This window comes from Nerophis ophidion, linkage group LG26 (assembly GCF_033978795.1).
Source record: "Nerophis ophidion isolate RoL-2023_Sa linkage group LG26, RoL_Noph_v1.0, whole genome shotgun sequence".
In the NCBI taxonomy this organism is placed as follows: domain Eukaryota; kingdom Metazoa; phylum Chordata; class Actinopteri; order Syngnathiformes; family Syngnathidae; genus Nerophis; species Nerophis ophidion.
In genome coordinates, this window is record NC_084636.1 from 13,680,102 (window position 1) to 13,703,876 (window position 23,775).

The window sequence follows — 23,775 nt, forward strand, 5'->3', positions numbered from 1 at the left end:
TCAGACCAAGTCAAAAAGCTGTATGCCATAATCAGCAATATTAAAATAATAAAAGGCTTGCAATATTTCAGTTGATGTGTGATGAATCCAGAATGTATGACATTTTCATGTTTTTAGTTGCATTACAGAAAATAAAGGACTTTATCACAATATTCTAATTTTCTGAGACCTGTGTGTGTGTGTATATATATATATATATATACACACATTCTAACTATCTGCCCATTCACATAAAACCCATTGTAAACACACACTTCTGCCAGTCCGTTCACATACACACACTATAATTGGCTGTCCATTCACATACAGTACATATTTTACCCATTGTTCAGTCAATTCACATACAAACACACTGCACATTTCAGTCAGTCCATTCACATACGCAGATAGTTTGTTAATATTACCATGTGCATTCACCCACACGTTTGTCCATTCACATAAAAAACATATTTTAAATACGCGCACACACACACACACACACATTTTAAACATCCGCCAGTCAGTCCATTCACATACAGTCGTGGTCAAAATTTAAATACACTTGTAAAGAACATAATGTCATGCACATAAAAAACATATTGTAAATACACACACACAGACACACATTTTAACCATCTGTCAGTCAGTCCATTCACATACAGTCGTGGTCAAAAGTTTACATACACTTGTAAAGAACATGATGTCATGGCTGTCTTGAGTTTCCAATGATTTCTACAACTCCTATTTTCATGAAGTTTGGTTGTTTTATGAATTTGTTATGGGCCTAATGAAAATGTGACCTAATCTGCTGGGTCAAAAGTATGCAGACAGCACCATACGTGACCAAATTTGGTAATGTAGAGAAGTTACCATCCAATCTAATTAGCTTCATGGCATATTACAGTATATCGCAAACACACATCTTTTAACCATCTGTCAGGCCATTTGCATACTGTACACACATAATAAATATTAGCACGTTACATCATATCACAAACCCACATATTTTAACCATCTGTCAGTCCATTCACATACTGTGCACATATTGTAAATATTACCATGTTACACTACATAAAAAAGCCACGTATTTTAACCATCTGTCAGTCCATTCACATGTTGTACACACATTTTAAATATCAGCATGGTACAGTATATCACAAACATACATATTTTAACAATATGTCAGTCCATTCACATACTGTACACACACGATAAATATTAGACATGTTACAGCATATCGCAAACCCACATATTTTAACCATCCGTCAGTCTATTCACATACTGTACTCACATTGTAAATATGCGCATATTACATTATATCCCAAAAACAGATATTTTAACCATATGTCAGTCAATTCACATACTGTACACACATTATAAATATTAAGACGTCACAGCATATCCCAAAGCCACATATTTCAACCATCTGTCAGTCCATTCACATACTGTACACACATTGTAAATATTGGCACGTTACAGTGTATCGGAAACCCACATATTTTAACCGTATGTCAGTCCATTCACATATTGTACACACATTGTAAATAACAGCATAGTATGGTACATCACACACACATATTGTAACCATCTGTCAGTCCATTCTTATAATGTACACACATACACAATAAATATTAGCATGTTACAGTACATCCCAAACCCAAATATTTCAACCATCTGTCAGTCAATTCACATGTTGTACACACATTTTAAATATCAGCATAGTACAGTATATAGCAAACACATATTTTAACCATCTGTCAGTCCATTCGCATACTATACACACATGATAAACATTAGCATGTTACATCATATCACAATCCCACATATTTTAACCATCTGTCAGTCCATTCACATATAGTACACACATTGCAAATATTAGCATGTTACAGTACTTAAAAACCCACATATTTTAACCATCTGTCAGTCCATTCACATATTGTACAAACATTGTAAATATCAGCATATTACAGTGTATTGCAAACAGATTTATTTTATCCATCTGTCAGTACATTTATATACTGTACACACACGATAATTATTAACATGTTACAGCATATCGCAAACCTACATATTTCAACCATCCGTCAGTCCATTCACATACTGTATACACATTGTAAATATTAGCATGTTACAGTACATCGCAAACCCACATATTTTAACCATCTGTAAGTCCATTCACAAATTGTACACACATTGTAAATATCAGCACAGTACAGTATATCGAAAACACATATCTTTTAACCATCTTTCAGTCCAGTCAAATACTGTACACACACGATAAATATTAGCATGTTACAGCAAATCACAAAACCACATATTTTAACCATCTGTCAGTCCATTCACATACTGTATACACATTGTAAATATTAGCATGTTACAGTACATCGCAAACCCACATATTTTTACCATCTGTAAGTCCATTCACAAATTGCACACACATTGTAAATATCAGCACAGTACAGTATATCGAAAACACATATCTTTTAACCATCTGTCAGTCCATTCACATACCGTACACACACGATTCATATTAGCATGTTACAGCAAATCACAAACCCACATATTCTAACCATCCGTCAGTCCATTCACATATTGTATACACATTGTAAATATTAGCCCATTACAGTACATCGCAAATCCACATAATTTAACCATCCGTCAGTCCATTCACATACTGTACACACATTGTAAATATCAGCACAGTACAGTATATCTAAAACACATATCTTTTAACAATCTGTCAGTCCATTCACATACTGTACACACACCATTAATATTAGCATGTTACAGCAAATCACAAACCCACATATTCTAACCATCTGTCAGTCCATTCACATACTGTACACACACCATTAATATTAGCATGTTACAGCAAATCACAAACCCACATATTCTAACCATCTGTCAGTCCATTCATGTATTGTATACGCATTGTAAATATTAGCCCATTACAGTACATCGCAAACCAACATATTTTAACCATCCGTCAGTCCATTCACATATTGTATACACATTGTAAATATCAGCCTATTACAGTATATTGCAAACATACAAATTTTATCAATCCGTCAGTCCATTCACATACACACATATTGAAGTTACCGTATGTCCATTCACATTTAAAAAAAAAGATTTTTTTAACTTTGGATATTTATCTTTTACAAGTTTCAAGTTTACAAGTTTTACAAGTTTATTCACAATACCATATAACATTTACAATAGTGGTGAATATCATCATTTAAAGATGTTGGTATGTGAAAGGGTCCCCCAAATAAGCTAGAAAAAGCTTTTGACAGGGGGTCCAAAGGACAATATATACATGGAAAGATCAAATATGGTAGCAAGCACAACAATGAAAAACAAAACAAAAAGCAACAGCAACGCTATGTGATAAACAGAATATAATAGTACTAAAGCAAGCATACACATACATACATCCATTCATTCATTCAACCATGCAAAACCCAATATTAGCATATTGTAGCTGTCAGTTCTTTATCAGTGTGTGTGTGTAGCTCGGGTACAACAAAAAACAGTGGGGTATTTTAGCAAACTACAGCATGACCGTACCGTACCGAAAGCGTAAATCTAGTCACGCATTAGTTTGTTGTTTGGTCAACACCACCTTGAAACGTGTTTCCACATGTCTTCTTCCAGCAAAGTCACCCACCCATGTCTCCCGCCTGTGTCCACCTGACCGCGCCTAACCAGACCCGCACTTTCCACTCGCAATGGCCGAGGCCTCGGCGCCGCCCCTCGACAGCCTGGTCTGCCACATCTGTCTGCAGCGGCTGGTCTGTCCCCTGGACACGCCGTGCGGACACACCTACTGCCAGGAGTGCCTTACCAGCTTCCTGCTGGAGAGCGACCTTTGCCCCGTGTGCCGCACGCCACTCATGATACAGAACGGCAAGAGTCCGGGCCTCCTGGTCAACAAGATGCTGGACCAGCTGACTGTGGACTGTCCCCCCGCTGATCATTGCACTGAAGTCCCGACCCCTGGTGACCCGGAGGACCATGACGACAGCAGGTAGGACGGTCTGTCCATTCGCGCACACAGATATCGGAAATAATAGAAAGAGTACGTCCATTTACGTTCCCATGTTCTGTCAAGCTATGCATGAATACCAAGGGTCTCAAACTTAATTTACCCGGGGGCCACTGGATGCAGAAACTGGGTGAGGCTGGGCCGGAAAAAATGTTTTCTTAAAAAAACCTAACATGCACTTTTTAATGACTTCCCCTTCTTTGAATGGCTTTCCCGCAATAGCAACATACTTGCCGACTCTCGCGATCTTTCCGGGAAACACCCGAATATCAGCCTCCGACAATCTCCCGGGGCAATCAAGGAGTGCCGCGATGGCACTGACTTTGGGGTCCTCTACAACCTCATCCGTTTTTCCCATCATACAAACAGTGTGCCGGTCCTGTCACATGTTGAATGAGGCTTCTGCAGACCCACTGCAAGACATACTTGATCAACAACTGTACAGGTCACAATGAGGGTGGCCGTATAAACAACTTTAACACTGTTACAAATGTGCGCCACACTGTGAACCCACACCAAACAAGATTGACAAACACATTTTGGGAGAAAATTCGCACCGAAACACAACATAAACACAACAGAACAAATACCCAGAATCCAATGCAGCCCTAACACTTCCGGGCTACAAAGGGGGCGAGCTTGGGGGGGGTTGCGGGGTGTATGTTGGAAGAGTTAGGGCTGCAAGGGATTCTGGGTATTTGTTCTGTTGTGTTTATGTTGTGTTACGGTGCGGATGTTCTCCCAAAATGTGTTTTTCATTCTTGTTTGGTGTGGGTTCACAGTGTGCCGCATATTTGTAACAGTGTTAAAGTTGTTTTTACGGCCACCCTCAGTGTGGAGGGGCACTGAAATTTGGGAGTCTCCCGGAAAAATCGAGGGTGTAAAGCGCCATTCATATAAAACTCGCGAGCCGCACCAACATTAAATTTTCACATCAAGCTGCGGGCCGCAAAATAACATCTCGCGGGCCGCAATTGGCCCGCGAAGCCGCGTGTTTGAGACCACAGATGTATATCAACGTGCACATTCACATATATGGTAAACAGGAAGGACGTAATGATTTGTTTTAAAGACTCGATTCAATTCAGAATTTGCGGTTGCCGACACGATTCAGGGACAACATCGTTTTTCTAAACGATACAATCCGAAACAATACAGGGAGTCAAAATCAATTTAGTACGTACACCTCAATCAATCAATGTTCACTTATGTAGCCCTAATTCACGAGTGTCTCAAAGGGCTGCACAAGCCACAACGACAACCTCGTCTCAGAGCCCACATCAAGACAAGGAAAAACTCAACCCAATGGGATGACAATGAGAAACCTTGGGCAACCGGTGCAATGGACGTCGAGTGGATCTAGCATAATATTGTGAGAGTCCAGTCCGTAGTGGATCCAACATAATAGTGAGAGTCCAGTCCATAGTGGATCTAACATAATAGTGAGAGTCCAGTCCATAGTGGATCTAACATCATATTGTGAGAGTACAGTCCGTAGTGGGTCCAATATAAAAGTGAGAGTCCAGTCCGTAGTGGATCTAACATAATAGTGAGAGTCCAGTCCATAGTGGATCCAACATAATAGTGAGAGTCCAGTCCATAGTGGATCTAACATAATAGTGAGAGTCAAGTCCATAGTGGATCTAACATAATAGTGAGAGCCCAGTCCATAGTGGATCTAACATAATAGTGAGAGTCCAGTCCATAGTGGATCTAACATAATAGTGAGAGTCAAGTCCATAGTGGATCTAACATAATAGTGAGAGTCCAGTCCACAGTGGATCTAACATAATAGTGAGAGCCCAGTCCATAGTGGATCTAACATAATAGTGAGAGTCCAGTCCACAGTGGATCTAACATAATAGTGAGAGTCAAGTCCATAGTGGATCTAACATAATAGTGAGAGTCCAGTCCACAGTGGATCTAACATAATAGTGAGAGTCCAATCCATAGTGGATCTAACATAATAGTGAGAGTCCAGTCCATAGTGGATCTAACATAAGAGTGAGAGTCCAGTCCATAGTGGATCCAACATAATAGTGAGAGTCCAGTCCACAGTGGATCTAACATGATAGTGAGAGTCCAGTCCATAGTGGATCTAACATAATAGTGACAGTCCAGTCCATAGTGGATCTAACATAATAGTGAGAGTCCAGTCCACAGTGGATCTAACATAATAGTGAGAGCCCAGTCCATAGTGGATCTAACATAATAGTGAGAGTCCAGTCCACAGTGGATCTAACATAATAGTGAGAGTCAAGTCCATAGTGGATCTAACATAATAGTGAGAGTCCAGTCCATAGTGGATCTAACATAAGAGTGAGAGTCCAGTCCATAGTGGATCCAACATAATAGTGAGAGTCCAGTCCACAGTGGATCTAACATGATAGTGAGAGTCCAGTCCATAGTGGATCTAACATAATAGTGACAGTCCAGTCCATTGTGGATCTAACATAATAGTGGCAGTCCAGTCCATAGTGGATCTAACATAATAGTGAGAGTCCAGTCCATAGTGGATCTACGATAATAGTGAGAGTCCAGTCCATAGTGGATCTAACATAATAGTGAGAGTCCAGTCCATAGTGGATCTAACATAATAGTGAGAGTCCAGTCCATAGTGGATCCAACATAATAGTGAGGGTCCAGTCCATAGTGGATCTAACATAACAGTGAGAGTCCAGTCCATAGTGGATCTAACATAATAGTGAGAGTCCAGTCCATAGTGGATCTAACATCATATTGTGAGAGTACAGTCCGTAGTGGGTCCAATATAAAAGTGAGAGTCCAGTCCGTAGTGGATCTAACATAATAGTGAGAGTCCAGTCCATAGTGGATCCAACATAATAGTGAGAGTCCAGTCCATAGTGGATCTAACATAATAGTGAGAGTCAAGTCCATAGTGGATCTAACATAATAGTGAGAGCCCAGTCCATAGTGGATCTAACATAATAGTGAGAGTCCAGTCCATAGTGGATCTAACATAATAGTGAGAGTCAAGTCCATAGTGGATCTAACATAATAGTGAGAGTCCAGTCCACAGTGGATCTAACATAATAGTGAGAGCCCAGTCCATAGTGGATCTAACATAATAGTGAGAGTCCAGTCCACAGTGGATCTAACATAATAGTGAGAGTCAAGTCCATAGTGGATCTAACATAATAGTGAGAGTCCAGTCCACAGTGGATCTAACATAATAGTGAGAGTCCAGTCCATAGTGGATCTAACATAATAGTGAGAGTCCAGTCCATAGTGGATCTAACATAAGAGTGAGAGTCCAGTCCATAGTGGATCCAACATAATAGTGAGAGTCCAGTCCACAGTGGATCTAACATGATAGTGAGAGTCCAGTCCATAGTGGATCTAACATAATAGTGACAGTCCAGTCCATTGTGGATCTAACATAATAGTGGCAGTCCAGTCCATAGTGGATCTAACATAATAGTGAGAGTCCAGTCCATAGTGGATCTACGATAATAGTGAGAGTCCAGTCCATAGTGGATCTAACATAATAGTGAGAGTCCAGTCCATAGTGGATCCAACATAATAGTGAGGGTCCAGTCCATAGTGGATCTAACATAATAGTGAGAGTCCAGTCCATAGTGGCTCTAACATAACAGTGAGAGTCCAGTCCATAGTGGATCTAACATAATAGTGAGAGTCCAGTCCATAGTGGATCTAACATCATATTGTGAGAGTACAGTCCGTAGTGGGTCCAATATAAAAGTGAGAGTCCAGTCCGTAGTGGATCTAACATAATAGTGAGAGTCCAGTCCATAGTGGATCCAACATAATAGTGAGAGTCCAGTCCATAGTGGATCTAACATAATAGTGAGAGTCAAGTCCATAGTGGATCTAACATAATAGTGAGAGCCCAGTCCATAGTGGATCTAACATAATAGTGAGAGTCCAGTCCATAGTGGATCTAACATAATAGTGAGAGTCCAGTCCATAGTGGATCTAACATAATAGTGAGAGTCCAGTCCATAGTGGATCTAACATAAGAGTGAGAGTCCAGTCCATAGTGGACCCAACATAATAGTGAGAGTCCAGTCCACAGTGGATCTAACATGATAGTGAGAGTCCAGTCCATAGTGGATCTAACATAATAGTGACAGTCCAGTCCATTGTGGATCTAACATAATAGTGGCAGTCCAGTCCATAGTGGATCTACGATAATAGTGAGAGTCCAGTCCATAGTGGATCTAACATAATAGTGAGAGTCCAGTCCATAGTGGATCAACATAATAGTGAGAGTCCAGTCCATAGTGGATCCAACATAATAGTGAGGGTCCAGTCCATAGTGGATCTAACATAATAGTGAGAGTCCAGTCCATAGTGGCTCTAACATAACAGTGAGAGTCCAGTCCATAGTGGATCTAACATAATAGTGAGAGTCCAGTCCGTAGTGGGGCCAGCAGGAGACCATCCCGAGTGGAGACAGGTCAGGAACGCAGAGACGTCCCCAACCGATGCACGGGCGAGCGGTCCACCCCGGTTCCCGACTCTGGACAGCCAGCACTTCATCCATGGCCACCGGACCTGTGCCCCCCCCTCCCTCCACAAGGGAGAGGGGGGCAGAGTAGAAAAGAAAAGAAACGGCAGATCAACTGGTCTAAAAAGGAGGGTCTATTTAAAGGCTAGGGTGTACAAATGAGTTTTAAGATGGGACTTAAATGCTTCTACTGAGATAGCATCTCTAACTCCTTAGTGCTCGGGAAGCAGGTGAGCGGACGAGCACTAATCAGAGACAGGTGAACACAATAAGTAACCATGGCGACAAAACAAGAGAGTGTAAAAACAGGAAGCAATGCAGTCTCAAACAAAACCCAACATGACTAAACGAAACATGATCACAAGACATGACAAGTTTCAAGCATGTTTTACTCAATATAGGTCATAAAGTACTATCTGTAATATCTTACTGAGGTCATTTAGGACCAAAACCCTTTAAACAAGTAAAATACTCTAACATAGAAGAATTATCATATCAGACACAAAATAATCATATATCACCCTTATTTGAGATATTTAAAGGCCTACTGAAACCCACTACTACCGACCACACAGTCTGATAGTTTATACATCAATGATGAAATATTAACATTGCAACACATGCCAATACGGCCGGTTTAGTTTACTAAATTGCAATTGTAAATTTCCCGCGGAGTTTCTTGTGGAAAACGTCGCGGAATGATGACGTGTGTTTGTGACGTTATTGGGCAGCTGTGGCTACTGATGTAGCTTACCACCACCAGGTGTGAGCGCTTTGAGTGTTTAGAAAAGCGCGATATAAATCTAAGTTATTATTATTATTATTATTATTATTATTACTAGCTCAGCACCACTTACGGCTAAAAGTAGTCTCTTTTGATCGCATAATTACACAGTATTTATACATCTTTGTTGCTGAATCTTTTGCAATTTGTTCAATTAATAATGGAGACGTCAAAGAAGAATGCTGTTGGTGGAAAGCGGTGGATTGCAGCTGCCTTCAGCAACCGAGACACAGCCGGTGTTTCTTTGTTTGTTGTGAAGCTTTAACATGGAGCGGTCAAGCGAAAATGTTTCTCTACGTCAACCAGCATGTTTTTGGATGGGAAAAATGTGATATTAAGTCGGCTCTTACCGGAGACATCAGTGGATTGGGACCCATTACCTCCCTGCTTGGCATTAAGGGTTGGAATTGGGGGTTAAATCACCATAAATGAGGGGAGCAGTGGGCACCGCTGCTGCCCACTGCTACCCTCACCTCCCAGGGGGGGGGATCAAGGGTGATGGGTCAAATGCAGAGAATAATTTTGCCACATCTTGTATGTGTGTTCCTCAATGGCTTCGATTAAAGACACTGGCGTTCACCGCAGCCATCCTACTTTGAGGTATGACTTTACAATCTCACTAAAACACTATTAAAACAAAAAGCAGTTAAGGGATCTTCCAGAATAATCCTAGTAAATGTGTCTAATTACATCCGAAACGCTCACACTGCGGCCGCCCGGAGCCGTCGCTTTTTTTTTTTTCTGCTTCACTCTAACTTTCCTCATCCACAAATCTTTCATCCTCGCTCAAATTAATGGGGAAATTGTCGCTTTTTCAGACCGAATAGCTCTTGCTGCTTGAGGCTATGATTATAAACAATGTGAGGTTTGAGGAGCCCTCACACCGGTGACGTCACGTACATATCGTCTGCTACTTCCGGTACAGGCAAGGCTTTTTTATTAGCGACTAAAAGTTGCAAACCTTATCGTGGATGTTCTCTACTAAATCCTTTCAGCAAAAATATGGCAATATCGCGAAATGATCAAGTATGACACATAGAATGGACCTGCTATCCCCGTTTAAATAAGAAAATGTAATTTGAGTAGGCCTTTAATCTTACTTAGATTTCAGTTTTTGCAGTGCACAAATCAAAATGTGTGTTCATTTTGTTCCCAGTGAGCAACCTGAACCCGCAGTGGCGATGGAGGACACCCCGGCGCCCCCCACGTCCTCGCCAGACCCCGGACACCAGACTCCGCCTCCCAATTTGTGCGCGTCCTGCGGCCACGGCCACCAGCTGGAGGAGAACCACGAGTACCTGTACAAGGAGGAGGTGGACACCGACCTGGTCTGCCACATCTGTCTGCAGCCGCTCATCCGTCCCCTGAACACGCCCTGCGGACACACCTACTGCCAGGAGTGTCTCACCAGCTTCCTGCTGGAGAGCGACTTCTGCCCGGTGTGCCGCGCGCCCCTCATGCTGCAGAGCTGTAGGAAGCCCAGCCTGCTGGTCCACAAGCTGCTGGACAAGCTGACTGTCAGTTGTCCCTTCAAAGACTATTGCACTGAAAACCTGGCCCGGGGCGACCTGGAGGACCATATCAAGAGCAGGTAGGATGGCAACACCACCACTCACAGCACACAAAGCTGGGGCGCTGTATGACGATTGATTGAAACTGTTATTAGTAGATTGCACAGTACAATACATATTCCGTACAATTGACCACTAAATGGTAACACCCGAAAAAGTTTTTTAACTTGTTTAAGTCGGGGTCCACCCCCATACTTGCCAACCCTCCCGGATTTTCCGGGAGACTCCCGAAATTCAGCGCCTCTCCCGAAAACCTCCCGGGACAAAATCTCCCGAAATTCAAGCGGAACTGGAGGCCACGCCCCCCATACATTGAGTCAGACCTGACTCAATGTTATGACCCTCTTAAACAGGACAATACTGTCCTCTACTGTTAATAGAATAGAATGTAAATATATTCTACATTTAAGCGCAGTCAAGGAACATGCATTAGGGAGTCTGTTGTTCTGAAGCCCACAGTAAAGAGACGTAACTTCATCACGTCGCCTGGTTATTGACTCCAACCCAATATATTACACCGTCGACGGGCAAAACGAAGAAATACGCTTGCAAGTTCCAAAACGACTGGAAACAAGAATTTCAGTTTATCCAGGAGAGTTCGAAGGGGAAGGGTTATGTTGCCTGTAAATTTTGTAGAACAGACTTCTCCACTGAACACGGCGGCCGAACGGATATTCAGCCATGAACGGTCAGCGAAGCACAAAGCGTCCGCAGCGCAGCATCGTTCACAACCCAGTATCATGGCCCACCGCGCATAAAGGAGACCTGATTTTTTAACTCATGCTGAGACAAAGATGGCTATGCTGATAGCTGGAAGCAACATCCCGTTCTCATTTGCGGATATCTACAACAAATCCGTGAAGGATGTTTGATCCCGGATTCAGAGATCGCTCGCCAATACGCAAATGGCAGAACAAAGGTTACTCAAATAGTGAAAGGTGAGTGTTGTTGTTGTTTTTTTAGTAACCAGCAAGCACAGTACAGTTAGTAGAACAACTGTGTTTTTATTACTGTGTATTTCATAGGTGCCCTCGGAAATTAAACTATTTCTTTTATTTATATATATAATAAAATAAATATATATATAGCTAGAATTCACTGAAAGCTAAGTATTTCATACATATATATGTATTTGTATATACATATACATATATACATATTTATATATATATATATATATATATATATATATATATATATATATATATATGAAATATGTATGAACTACTCGAGTTGGTGAATTATACGCCACCCCTCTTAACCTCTTAACCCCAACCACGCCTCCGCCCCACCCCCCACCTCCCGAAATCGGAGGTTGGCAAGTATGTCCACGCCCAACACCAATAATGCAACTTTGAGCCAGACTGCAGCTTCAGTGCCCAAAAGGGGAAAGCTTTCATCCAAACTAACTTAGCTGCCGCCGTGTTTATACAACATTAAGAGCGCTGTGTTTTGGTTCCCTTCGGCCGGGGGTGTGTTTTCATTAACGCTCATTAGCACTCCGCTGGCCTGAAGGCCTCTGGGATAATTAGTGAACTCAGCACTTATCAGCACACAAGCAGCCCATATCCATAGAAAGGCACTCATTCTTAACATTTACCATAACGGACCGGTCCTTGCGATGAGTAAATGGTAAATGGGTTGTACAAACCCCGTTTCCATATGAGTTAGGAAATTGTGTTAGATGTAAATATAAACGGAATACAATGATTGGCAAATCATTTCCAACCCATATTCAGTTGAATATGCTACAAAGACAACATATTTGATGTTCAAACTGATAAACATGTTTTTTGTGTGCAAATAATCACTAACTTTAGAATTTGATACCAGCAACACTTGACAAATAAGTTGGGAAATGTGGCACTAAATACTGATAAAGCTGAGGAATGCTCATCAAACACTTATTTGGAACATCCCACAGGTGTGAAGGATAATTGGGAACAGGTTTGTGCCATGGTTGGGTATAAAAACAGCTTCCCAAAAAAATGCCCTCAGTCTTTCACAAGAAAGGATGGGGCGAGGTACACCCCTTTGTCCACAACTGCGTGAGCAAATAGTCAAACAGTTTAAGAACAACGTTTCTCAAAGTGCAATTGCAAGAAATTTAGGGATTTCAACATCTACGGTCCATAATATCATCAAAAGGTTCAGAGAATCTGGAGAAATCACACCACGTAAGCGGCATGGCCAGAAACCAACATTTAATGACCGTCACCTTCGATCCCTCAGACGGCACTGTATCAAAAACCGACATCAATCTCTAAAGGATATCACCACATGGGCTTAGGAACACTTCAGAAAACCACTGCCACTAAATACAGTTTGTCGCTACATCTGTAAGTGTGAGTTAACGCTCTACTATACAAAGCGAAAGCCATTTATCAACAACATCCAGAAATGCCGCCAGCTTCTCTGGGCCCGAGATCATCTAAGATGGACTGATGCAAAGTGGAAAAGTGTTCTGTGGTCTAACGAGTCCACATTTCAAATTGTTTTTGGAAATATTCAACATTGTGTCATCAGGACCAAAGGGGAAGTGAACCATTCAGACTGTTATTGACGCAAAGTTCAAAATCCAGCATATGTGATGGTATGGGGGTGTATTAGTGCCCAAGGCATGGGGAACTTACACATCTTTGAAGGCAACATTAATGCTGAAAGGTACATAAAGGTTTTGGAACAACATATGCTGCCATCTAAGCTCCGTCTTTTTCATGGACACCCTTGCTTATTTCAGCAAGACAATGCCAAGCCACATTCAGCACGTGTTACAACAGCGTGGCTTCATAAAAAAAGAGTGCGGGTACTTTCCTGCCCCGCCTGCAGTCCAGACCAGTCTCCCATCGAAAATGTGTGGCGCATTAAGCGTAAAATACGACAGCGGAGACCCCGGACTGTTGAACGACTGAAGCTCTACATAAAACAAGAATGGGAAAGAATTCCAATTTCAAAGCTTCAACAATTAGTTTCCTCAGTTCCCAAACGTTTATTGAGTGTTGTTAAAAGAACAGGTGATGTAACACAGAGGTGAACATGCCCTTTCCCAACTACTTTGGCACGTGTTGCAGCCATGAAATTCTAAGTTAATTATTATCTGCAAAAAAAAAATAAAGTTTATGCCTTTTAAGATCAAATATCTTGTCTTTGTAGTGCATTCAATTGAATATGGGTTGAAAAGAATTTGCAAATCATTGTATTCCGTTTATATTCACATCTAACACAATTTCCCAACTCATATGGAAACGGAGTTTGTACTTGTATAGCGCTTTTCTACCTTTTTTTTTTTTTAAGGAACTCAAAGCGCTTTGACGGTATTTCCACATTCAACCATTCACACACACATTCACACACTGATGGCGGGAGCTGCCATGCAAGGCGCTAACCATGTCCCATCAGGAGCAAGGGTTAAGTGTCTTGCTCAAGGACACAGCGGATGGACTAGGATGGTCAAAGGCGGGGATCGAACCAGGAACCCTCAGATTGCTGGCACAGCCACTTTCCCAATTTCGGCACGCCGTCTCCGGCAGGGAGATGGCAACTCTTATTCTGCATGGCCTAATTACACAACCAGTAAGCCATTAACTAAGAGTCAATAACTTCAGAATGATTGCTTATTAGTCGCCCTGACCCACCAACTCAGTGGCCTAGTGCCTAGAGCGTCCGCCCTGAGATCTGTAGGTTCTGAGTTCAAACCCCTGCCGAGTCACACCAAAGACTATAAAAATTCCCGCTTCCGCCATCCTAGTCACTGCCATTGTGTCCTTGGGCAAGACACTTTACCCACCTGCTCCCGGTGCCACACACACTGGTTTAAATGGAACTTAGATATTGAGTTTCACTATGGAAAAGTGCTTTGAGTCACTAGAGAAAAGCGCTATATAAATATAACTCACTTCACTTCATCGACACAATAGCTTACTCCCATTAGCTTGATTGTTAGCCACCTTGCACTTTCTGTATATACTCACATAAAACATGGATATGTGGAATAAAAGCGGGTTTAACAGATACGAGACAAGTGTCTAAGTCAATGTAATAAAATGTGATGGTGTTTTTTATATATATATATATATATATATATATATTTTATGATCCACCACCCCGATCATATATGTTTCCTGATTATTTTTGGACTCTTTGATCCCTGGTTTGTGCACTTCCTTGTTTTGTCTGGTTACCTTGGTTTCACCTGCTCTTGTTTGTACGCGCACCTGGGTTTAATTGATTGCTTGAGTATTTAAGCCTGCCTTCGACCTCAGTTCTGCCGGGATGGTTTTTGGCTACATGCAACATTCACGTTGGTATTTCTTTATCTTTACTCGTGGTAAGTCTCGCCTTAGCTTCTCGTGCTTATTTTTTGGACTCTGTGGACTCTGCTAAGTTTTAGCTTAGCTTATCGCGCGTTCGGCACGCGTTTTCTTTGCAGAACCAGTGTCCTTTTATTTTTGTATTGAATCAAGTCTTACCTGCAATTCCTGCCTGTCTTGGTCCTCGTGCATCCTTGGGGTGACCAACGCGTCAATATATACACTATGGACTGGACTCTCACTATTATGTTAGATCCACTATGGACTATATATCGACACAATATTATACTAGACCCGCTCGACATTGCATTCGGTCTCCCCTGGGGGAGGTGGGTCACCCACATCTGCGGTCCTCTCCAAGGTTTCTCATAGTCATTCTCATTGACATTGAGTTTTTCCTTGCACTTATGTGGGATCTGAATCGAGGATGTCGTTTTGGCTTGTGCAGCCCTTTGAGACACTTGTGATTTAAGGCTGTATAAATAAACGATTGATTGATTGATTGATCTGCGATGAGGTGGCGACTTGTCTAGGGTGTATGCCGTCCTCCGCCCGATTGTATCTGAGATAGGCACCACCGACCCCCGCGACCCCAAAAGGGGAATAAGCGGTAGAAAATGGATGGATGGATGATTGATTGATTGGTTTTGTATGAAAATTGGCAGCCAACACGGTGAGATTTTTGGTTATCGAGCCTTCATTTTAAAATGATTGTGCCTCACAATACAAAGGTCCTGAGTAGTCCTGAGTTCAATCCCGGGCTCCGGATCTTTCTGTGTGGAGTTTGCGTGTTCTCCCCGTGACTGCGGGGGTTCTGTCCGGGTACTCCGGCTTCCTCCCACCTCCAAAGAAATGCACCTGGGGATAGGTTGATTGGCAAAACTAAATTGGCCCTAGTGTGTGATTGTGAGTGTGAATGTTGTCTATCTGTGTTGGCCCTGCGATGAGGTGGCGACTTGTCCAGGTTGTACCCCGCCTTCCATCCGAATGCAGCTAAGATAGTCTCCAGCACCCCCCGCGAACCCCAAAAGGGACAAGCGGTAGGAAATGGATGGATGTGCCAAAGATTTACAGAAGAAGCTAAACAAAAAAGCCTTTGATGTCCTTTGAACTGACGTCTAGTTCACTTAGGTTTTTACATTTGCTCGATTGTGCTGATGTTTTTGTGCGGCTTTGAGGCATCGAATTCCAGAATCCTACAAGTTGAGGTGTGTTAAAATATTTTTCCCTCTGCTCCATATCTGTGCTGTTTGTCTACTCTTATTTTAGTGGACAGCAAGGAACTGAAGCTCAGAGTGCGTCCCTGATGCGTTTTGCAGGTTTTGTTGGTTTTGATCCCGGCGAGATCAGCACATTCTCACCTTGTACTCGGAATAGGAATGAAAAAGATGCTCCTCTATACGACTCGGCTATGACTCCACCACCCCACCCGTCGCCTGGTGTGACGGCGCCGTCAGGCCCGTGGCCGCAATCTGGCAGCGGGTCAAGTGTTGTCAAGGCCGACACCGCCGTGCCATCTGGCCATTGCTGCTTTTACGCTCGTTGAATCTTTATTCAGGGCATCGTCAGTCTCAGTGCAAAATAGACTCCATGCTGATCAAAGGTGTTCTTTTTTTTCCAGATTATTTTTTTTTCTCCCCGAATCGTGTCAGAACTTGTGAGGAATTCAGTCAGGGTGAGAAGTACACTCCACACTCTCTCGTTGCTGCAGGTTGAAAACAGGTTTTTTGCTTCAGTATGGACACCCAACGCAAAATACTGACCTAATTTGGAGGAACTGCATTTATTTGGGGGCGGAAGACAAACATTTTTGGGTCTTTTTGCATTCTAACATGTAAAAATTGGCTCGTTCTTGGTGGCTAGCAATACAGTTAATGGTAGCGTTCATAAACCGTCAACCTTACTTCATCGAAGCTCGGTAACCCGTATAATACCGAAACTGTAACAACATTGTTACTGTAAAAGTTAACACTGAGGAACTATTTTTCAAGCGTAGTTACACATTAGCATGTTTCGGTATTAGCAAGCTACGGCGAGAGATAAGCTAGCTTCTACGTCAGTTTGTAATGCACAACACTGCGATACAACACCAATCCGTACTGACTGAAAAAACATGAATAATCATATTACAGTATCTGTAAAGTACTAGCCCACATTTCATGTTTTGTTTGTACTCAGAGAGCCAGACAGCATATGTAGTGTAACTGTACTAAAACGCATGACGTACTGCGTGTTTCATGTACAATATTAAAGTGTGACTCACTCGACATACATTTTTTTCTAGTTTATTTGGGTGAGCACTCCCATTTATGTTGTAAAGCATGGTCGAGTTCCACGTTTACAGCACCAAAGTCACTTTCACTTCACTCTCTTGGCTTCCGTCTGCTTTAACGTCTCACCCTTCATCATACGTGTCAACCTTGAGACCTGTGAATTTGGGAGATGGGGGGTTTGTATGGGGGAAAAGTGGACGTGACAACAAGTTGTAGAGGACGCTAAAGGCAGTGTCTTTAGGGCACGCCCCCAATATTGTTGACAGGGTGGAAATCAGGAGAAATTCTGGAGAATGGTTGCCCCAAGGAGATTTTCGGGAGGGCCGCTGAAATTCGGGAGTCTCCCGGGAAAATGGGGAGGGTTGGTAAGTATGCCCTTCCTCCGTGCTCGCTTGTATAAGCAATAGTTCCTCAGTATGTTCAGCTTCAAAAATATATCCAAAAATAGACATCTTTGTGGGGATTGTATGGGGGTAAAGCGGACGTGACGATATGTTGTAGAGGTCGCTAAAGGCAGTGCCTTCAAGGCACGCCCCCAATATTGTTGACCGGTTGGAAATCGGGGGAAATTCAGGAGAATGGTTGCCCCGGGAAATTTTTGGGAGGGGCACTGAAATCCGGGAGTCTCCCAGTAAAATGGGGATGGTTGGCAAGTATGCCCTTCCTCTGTGCTTGCTTGTATAAGCAGTACTTCCTCAGTATATTCAGCTTCAAAAATATATTCAAAAATGGACGTCTTTGGGGGGTTTGTATGGGGGAAAAGTGGACGTGATGACAAGTTGTAAAATACGCTAAAGGCAGTGTCTTCAGGGCACGCCCCCAATATTGTTGACAGGGTGGAAATCAGGAGAAATTCTGGAGAATGGTTGCCCCAAGGAGATTCTCGGGAGGGCCGCTGAAATTCGGGAGTCTCCCGGGAAAATGGGGAGGGTTGGTAAGTATGCCCTTCCTCCGTGCTCGCTTGTATAAGCAATAGTTTCTCAGTATATTCAGCTTCAAAAATATATCCAAAAATAGACATCTTTGGGGGGATTGTATGGGGGTAAAGCGGACGTGACGATATGTTGTAGAGGTCGCTAAAGGCAGTGCCTTCAAGGCACGCCCCCAATATTGTTGACCGGTTGGAAATCGGGGGAAATTCAGGAGAATGGTTGCCCCGGGAAATTTTTGGGAGGGGCACTGAAATCCGGGAGTCTCCTAGTAAAATGGGGATGGTTGGCAAGTATGCCCTTCCTCTGTGCTTGCTTGTATAAGCAGTACTTCCTCAGTATATTCAGCTTCAAAAATATATTCAAAAATGGACGTCTTTGGGGGGTTTGTATGGGGGAAAAGTGGACGTGATGACAAGTTGTAAAATACGCTAAAGGCAGTGTCTTCAGGGCACGCCCCCAATATTGTTGACATGGTGGAAATAGGGAGAAATTTGGGAGAATGGTTGCCCCAAGGAGATTTTCGGGAGGGGCGCTGAAATTCGGGAGTCTCCCGGGAAAATGGGGAGGGTTGGCAAGTATGCCCTTCGTCCTTGCTCGCTTGTACAAGCAGTTGTTCCTCAGTATATTTAGCTTCAAAAATTTATCCAAAAATTGACGTCTTTGGGGGATTTGTATGGGGAGAAAAGCGGACATGACGCCATGTTGTAGAGGACGCTAAAGGCAGTGCCTTTAAGGCACGCCCCCAAAATTGTTGACCGGGTAGAAATCGGGAAAAATTCGGGAGAATGGTTGCTCCAGGAGATTTTCAGGAGGGGCACTGAAATTTGGGAGTCTCCCGGGAAAATCGGGAGGGTTGGCAAGTATACCCTTCCTCGATGCTCGCTTGTATAAGTAGTAATTCCTCAGTATATTCAGCTTCAAAAGGATATCCAAAAATAGACGTCTTTGTTGTCTATTACCAATTCTGGCATGATTTTTCGCATTTGTTTCCGAAAGTAGGACACACATTCTTGGCCAGAAGGCGGAAGTGCACTGCTTTGGAAACGTAAATAAATGCGCCAAAGAATTAGTTCCGACATTGATTAAAATGATCAAAATATGGTAAATATTGAACATATTACAGTTTGTTATGAGTAGTCCTGGGTTCGATCGTGCGCTCGGGATCTTTCTGTGTGGAGTTTGCACGTTCTCCCAGCTTCCTCCCACCTCCAAAGACATGCACCTGGGGATAGGTTGATTGGCAACACTAAATTGGCCCTAGTGTGTGAATGTGAGTGTGAATGTTGTCTGTCTATCTGTGTTGGCCCTGTGATGAGGTGGCGACTTTTCCAGGGTGTACACCACCTTCCACCAGAATGCAGCTGACATAGGCTCCAGCAACCCCCGCAACCCCAAAAAGGGACAAGCGGTAGAAAATGGATGGGTGGATATATTTGCAGTGTGTATACTAAACATTGATGGAGGGCTTTGAAGGCTACATCGTGACTTCCATTAGCTGCATTTTCCTAGCGTTTTTTTCCCATCCATCCATTTTTCTACAGCTTGTCCCTTTCGGGGTCGCTGGGGGGTGCAGCATCATCTTTAAATACCCCCCAAAAATAATCTCATAATGATTGTGAAAAATAGGCATAATTCCCCCAAAAATGCAGTTCCCCCTAATACATTTATTTTTTTAAATTAACTAATCACAATAATAATGTTAGTTTTTCCTGGGAAACTCCACAAACTTAATCACAGTGTTTTTCAACCACTGTACCATGAGATATTATGGGAGATTATGCAACTTCACCTAATTGGTCCAAAAAATATTTTTTTGCAAATCAATAATTCTAATAATGTGCTGTTGTCTAGTGCAGTGTTTTTCAACCTTTTTTTCGGTATGTGAAAGGTATGTAACGCTTAAACCAATAAATGAACAAAAGGCACTGAAACGTAGGGATGGCTGAGCAAAACAAAAGTACAACTGAACTGACTACAAAGTAAACACAAACAGAATGCTGGACGACAGCAAAAACTTACAGCGTGTGGAGCGGAGACGGCGTCCACAAAGTCCATTCCGTACATGACTTGACAATCAATTATGTCCCCACAAAGAAGGATAGCGTACGTAGTCTTGATTGCGAAAAGAAAACAGGTGCGGGCAATAGCACTCAAAGGAAGGCGTGAAGCCGCTACAGGAGAACACCAACAAAACAGGAAGGGTCACCAAAATAACAGCGCAAGACAGGAACTAAAGCACTACACACATGTAAGCGGCATAGCTCGGTTGGTAGAGTGGCCGTGCCAGCAACTGGAGGGTTGCAGGTTCGATTCCCGCTTCCGTCATACTAGTCACTGCCGTTGTGTCCTTGGGCAACATATGTCGTTACCCACCTGCTCCCAGTGCCACCCACACTGGTTTAAATGTAACTTAGATAAAGCGCTTTGAGTCACATAAATATACATAAATATAATTCACATAAAACAACAAAAAACTCAAAATACCTACTCAGTAGTTTGGAGTTCAAATCCCGGCTGAGTCATACCAAAGACTTTAAAAAAAAATGGGACCCATTGCCTCCCTGCTTGGCACTCAGCATCAAGGGTTGACATTGGGGGTTAAATCATCATAAATGATTCCCGGGTGCGGCACCGCTGCTACCCACTGCTCCCCTCACTTCCCAGGGGGTGGAACAAGGGGATGGGTCAAATGCAGAGGCCAAATTTCACCACACCTAGTGTGTGTGTGACAATCATTGGTACTTTTACTTTACTTTAACAATAAGGCATGATAACCTGGTGGAGTTGAGTCTTTTAACCTTTTCTGCTTTTAGTTAAAAAAATGGGCCTTGGCTCAAAAAAGGTTGAAAAACATTGTTGTATCATACTAAAATTTTGGCCACCATATTCAGCTACAACATAACAAGTCTCAGAAAGAGGCTTTGCAACCTTCTCCCCCCCCAAAAAAATTAAATGCCATCATTACCTTTTATAAAGGTAGCGTTTTGTAATGGATGTTATGAGATGAACTAATTAAGGTCATTTGTCTTTTCCACTATTTTTTTTTGTACAAAAATACAGTCCCAAAATATGTTTGAGTACATTATGTGAGCATAAAAACCGAGGTCTGGATGATTATCCCTGTGATGAATTGGATGACAAATTACTTGCTGTGGGTGGCAAATGAAAAAGGAAAATAGATGTGCGAGTACACGAGGGTTTTTTTTTTAGAGTTAATGCAAAAAAAAAAAAAAAAAACGTATTAAACTACTCCTGAGGGGATAGACATTTTTATTTCTTTATTTCTTTATTTTCTAACTGCATCCTAACACAGTTTAATCACATTTCCATTCCCGGCCTGCCCCACGGACTAGTCAAATAGGGCAGGGAAGTGTGCGCCATCGCACCCCGACACCTTCAGCGTGTAGGCAAAGTGTGTCCTTGCATGCAGAATGAACCACTTTTAGACTTATTTACATCGGTTAAAACTCAGCGCCTTTCTGCTTGGTCTCAGGCACCGGAGGAGTCAAAGAAACAAAAAAAAAACGTGAAAATAAATGTGTGATATTTAACAGCTCATAAAACAAATCTGTGAGCGGAGCAGAAGGTGATTGCAACATGTGTCGTTAAAAACAGCAACAACTATTATTAGTAAGGGGATACAATACCTCTACTGCAGCCTTGGATATTGTCCGATACCAATATTAATCCGATACAATATCGCCACGATTAATACATAATTTGACATATTTTGTAGTGTGATGTTGATTATGTTGGCGCTGCATAATTACTAATTAGTAACATGCGCGAGCATGAGCTTGGAACGATTAGCATTGAGCTTGCACATTTGTTTTAATGCATTTGTTAGGTTGGAATGTCACAGATAAGTTATTTTGTATCACTTTGACTACCATATTTTTCTACTTTTTTCCTACGCTTTGAGCCCTGTGGCTCATAAGACGGTGCGGCTAATTTATGCCGCCCTGATGTTTGGTATTCAATATATCGTTTTCAACACCGACGGAGACACTGAAAAGGTGTGTTATTGTTTGTGCTACTGCGCCATCCTTTTGGAGAAGTTTGTTCACCGCAGGTGCTGCGGTAAGAAATGTACTTCCTCTTTTGTTCCCTGAACCGGGAGTATTCGTCCATAGCATTTCTGCTCGAAATGATTCTTCATTCATCACTCCAAGCAATGTTAAAACCAGGGGTCCCTGAACTACAGCCCAAGTTAAAAAAAATATGTATATATATATATATATATATATATATTGTGGAGGGAGAGTGTGATCAGTGCGCCTGCAGGAGCAAAGGTCACCGCCTCTGTCGATGGTGTTAAGGGCGGAACACCATCGGATAGGGGCGGGGCATGTGCTCCCGGCTGCTCAGTGTTAAAGACAACAGATGATTAGATTACCACGTACCACCTGTGAAATCTAACTACCTACCATGGTACCTACCATGGGACGGCATGGCGCAGTGGGAGAGTGGCCGTGCGCAACCCGAGGGTCACTGGTTCAAATCCCACCTAGAACCAACCTCGTCACGTCCGTTGTGTCCTGAGCAAGACACTTCACCCTTGCTCCTGATGGGTGCTGGTTGGCGCCTTGCATGGCAGCTCCCTCCATCAGTGTGTGAATGTGTGTGTGAATGGGTAAATGTGGAAGTAATGTCAAAGCGCTTTGAGTACCTTGAAGGTAGAAAAGCGCTATACAAGTACAACCCATTTATTTATTTATTTATTTACCAGCTGTGTCTCGCCGTCAACACATGCCCCGTCCCTATCCGATGGGGCTCCGCCCTCAACACCAGTGGTGACCTTTGCTCCTGCAGGGGCGCTGATCACACTCTCCCTCCACATACTGTGTATGTATATATATATATATATATATATATATATATATATAGTCTAGATAGTAGGCTAATATAGCTAATATAGACACTTACATCATGTGTTGCCTTCATTATAACACGTATATAAGACTTTTAAAGTAATTTTGATATTAGGCTCATATAGCTAATATAGACACTTACGTGTCTTTATACCACTTATATAAGTTTTTGAAATGTTTTGCGGCTCCAGACAGATTAATTGTTATGTATTTTTTGTCCAATGTGGCTTTTTCAACATTTTGGGTTGCCGACCCTTGGATTCGGTGATTGATTATTTGATGACTACTCTTTCTCGACTCTTTCTTCCTCCGCGACCGTAGGCAACTTCTTGTCCTGCGTGCTGTGCTCACACCAATCTGCACGGGGAAGCGGCGCTGATTTCCTCCCGTCTTCTTCTCTCCTTTATGGGCCGGCGTAGCGTACGTGCATGCGAGTGAGGCTAATGCAGAGGTGGTGTGTGTGTGTGTGTGTGTGTGTGTGTGTGTGTGTGTGTGTGTGTGTGTGTTCTGGCAAT

At 42.5% G+C, this 23,775-nt stretch overlaps 1 protein-coding gene across 3 annotated transcripts in view; it reads left to right on the forward strand.

Moving 5' to 3' along the window:
* The window catches only part of lnx1 (ligand of numb-protein X 1), a 119,797-nt gene that overhangs the window by 21,398 nt on the left and 74,624 nt on the right, over positions 1-23,775 (forward strand). For all 3 annotated transcript variants that reach the window (XM_061888380.1, XM_061888382.1, XM_061888381.1), the window contains exons 2-3: positions 3,637-4,009; positions 10,460-10,894. In XM_061888380.1, the coding sequence (XP_061744364.1) occupies positions 3,711-4,009; positions 10,460-10,894 (734 nt within the window). In that variant the 5' untranslated portion in view covers positions 3,637-3,710. The remainder of the gene's footprint in view (positions 1-3,636; positions 4,010-10,459; positions 10,895-23,775) is intronic.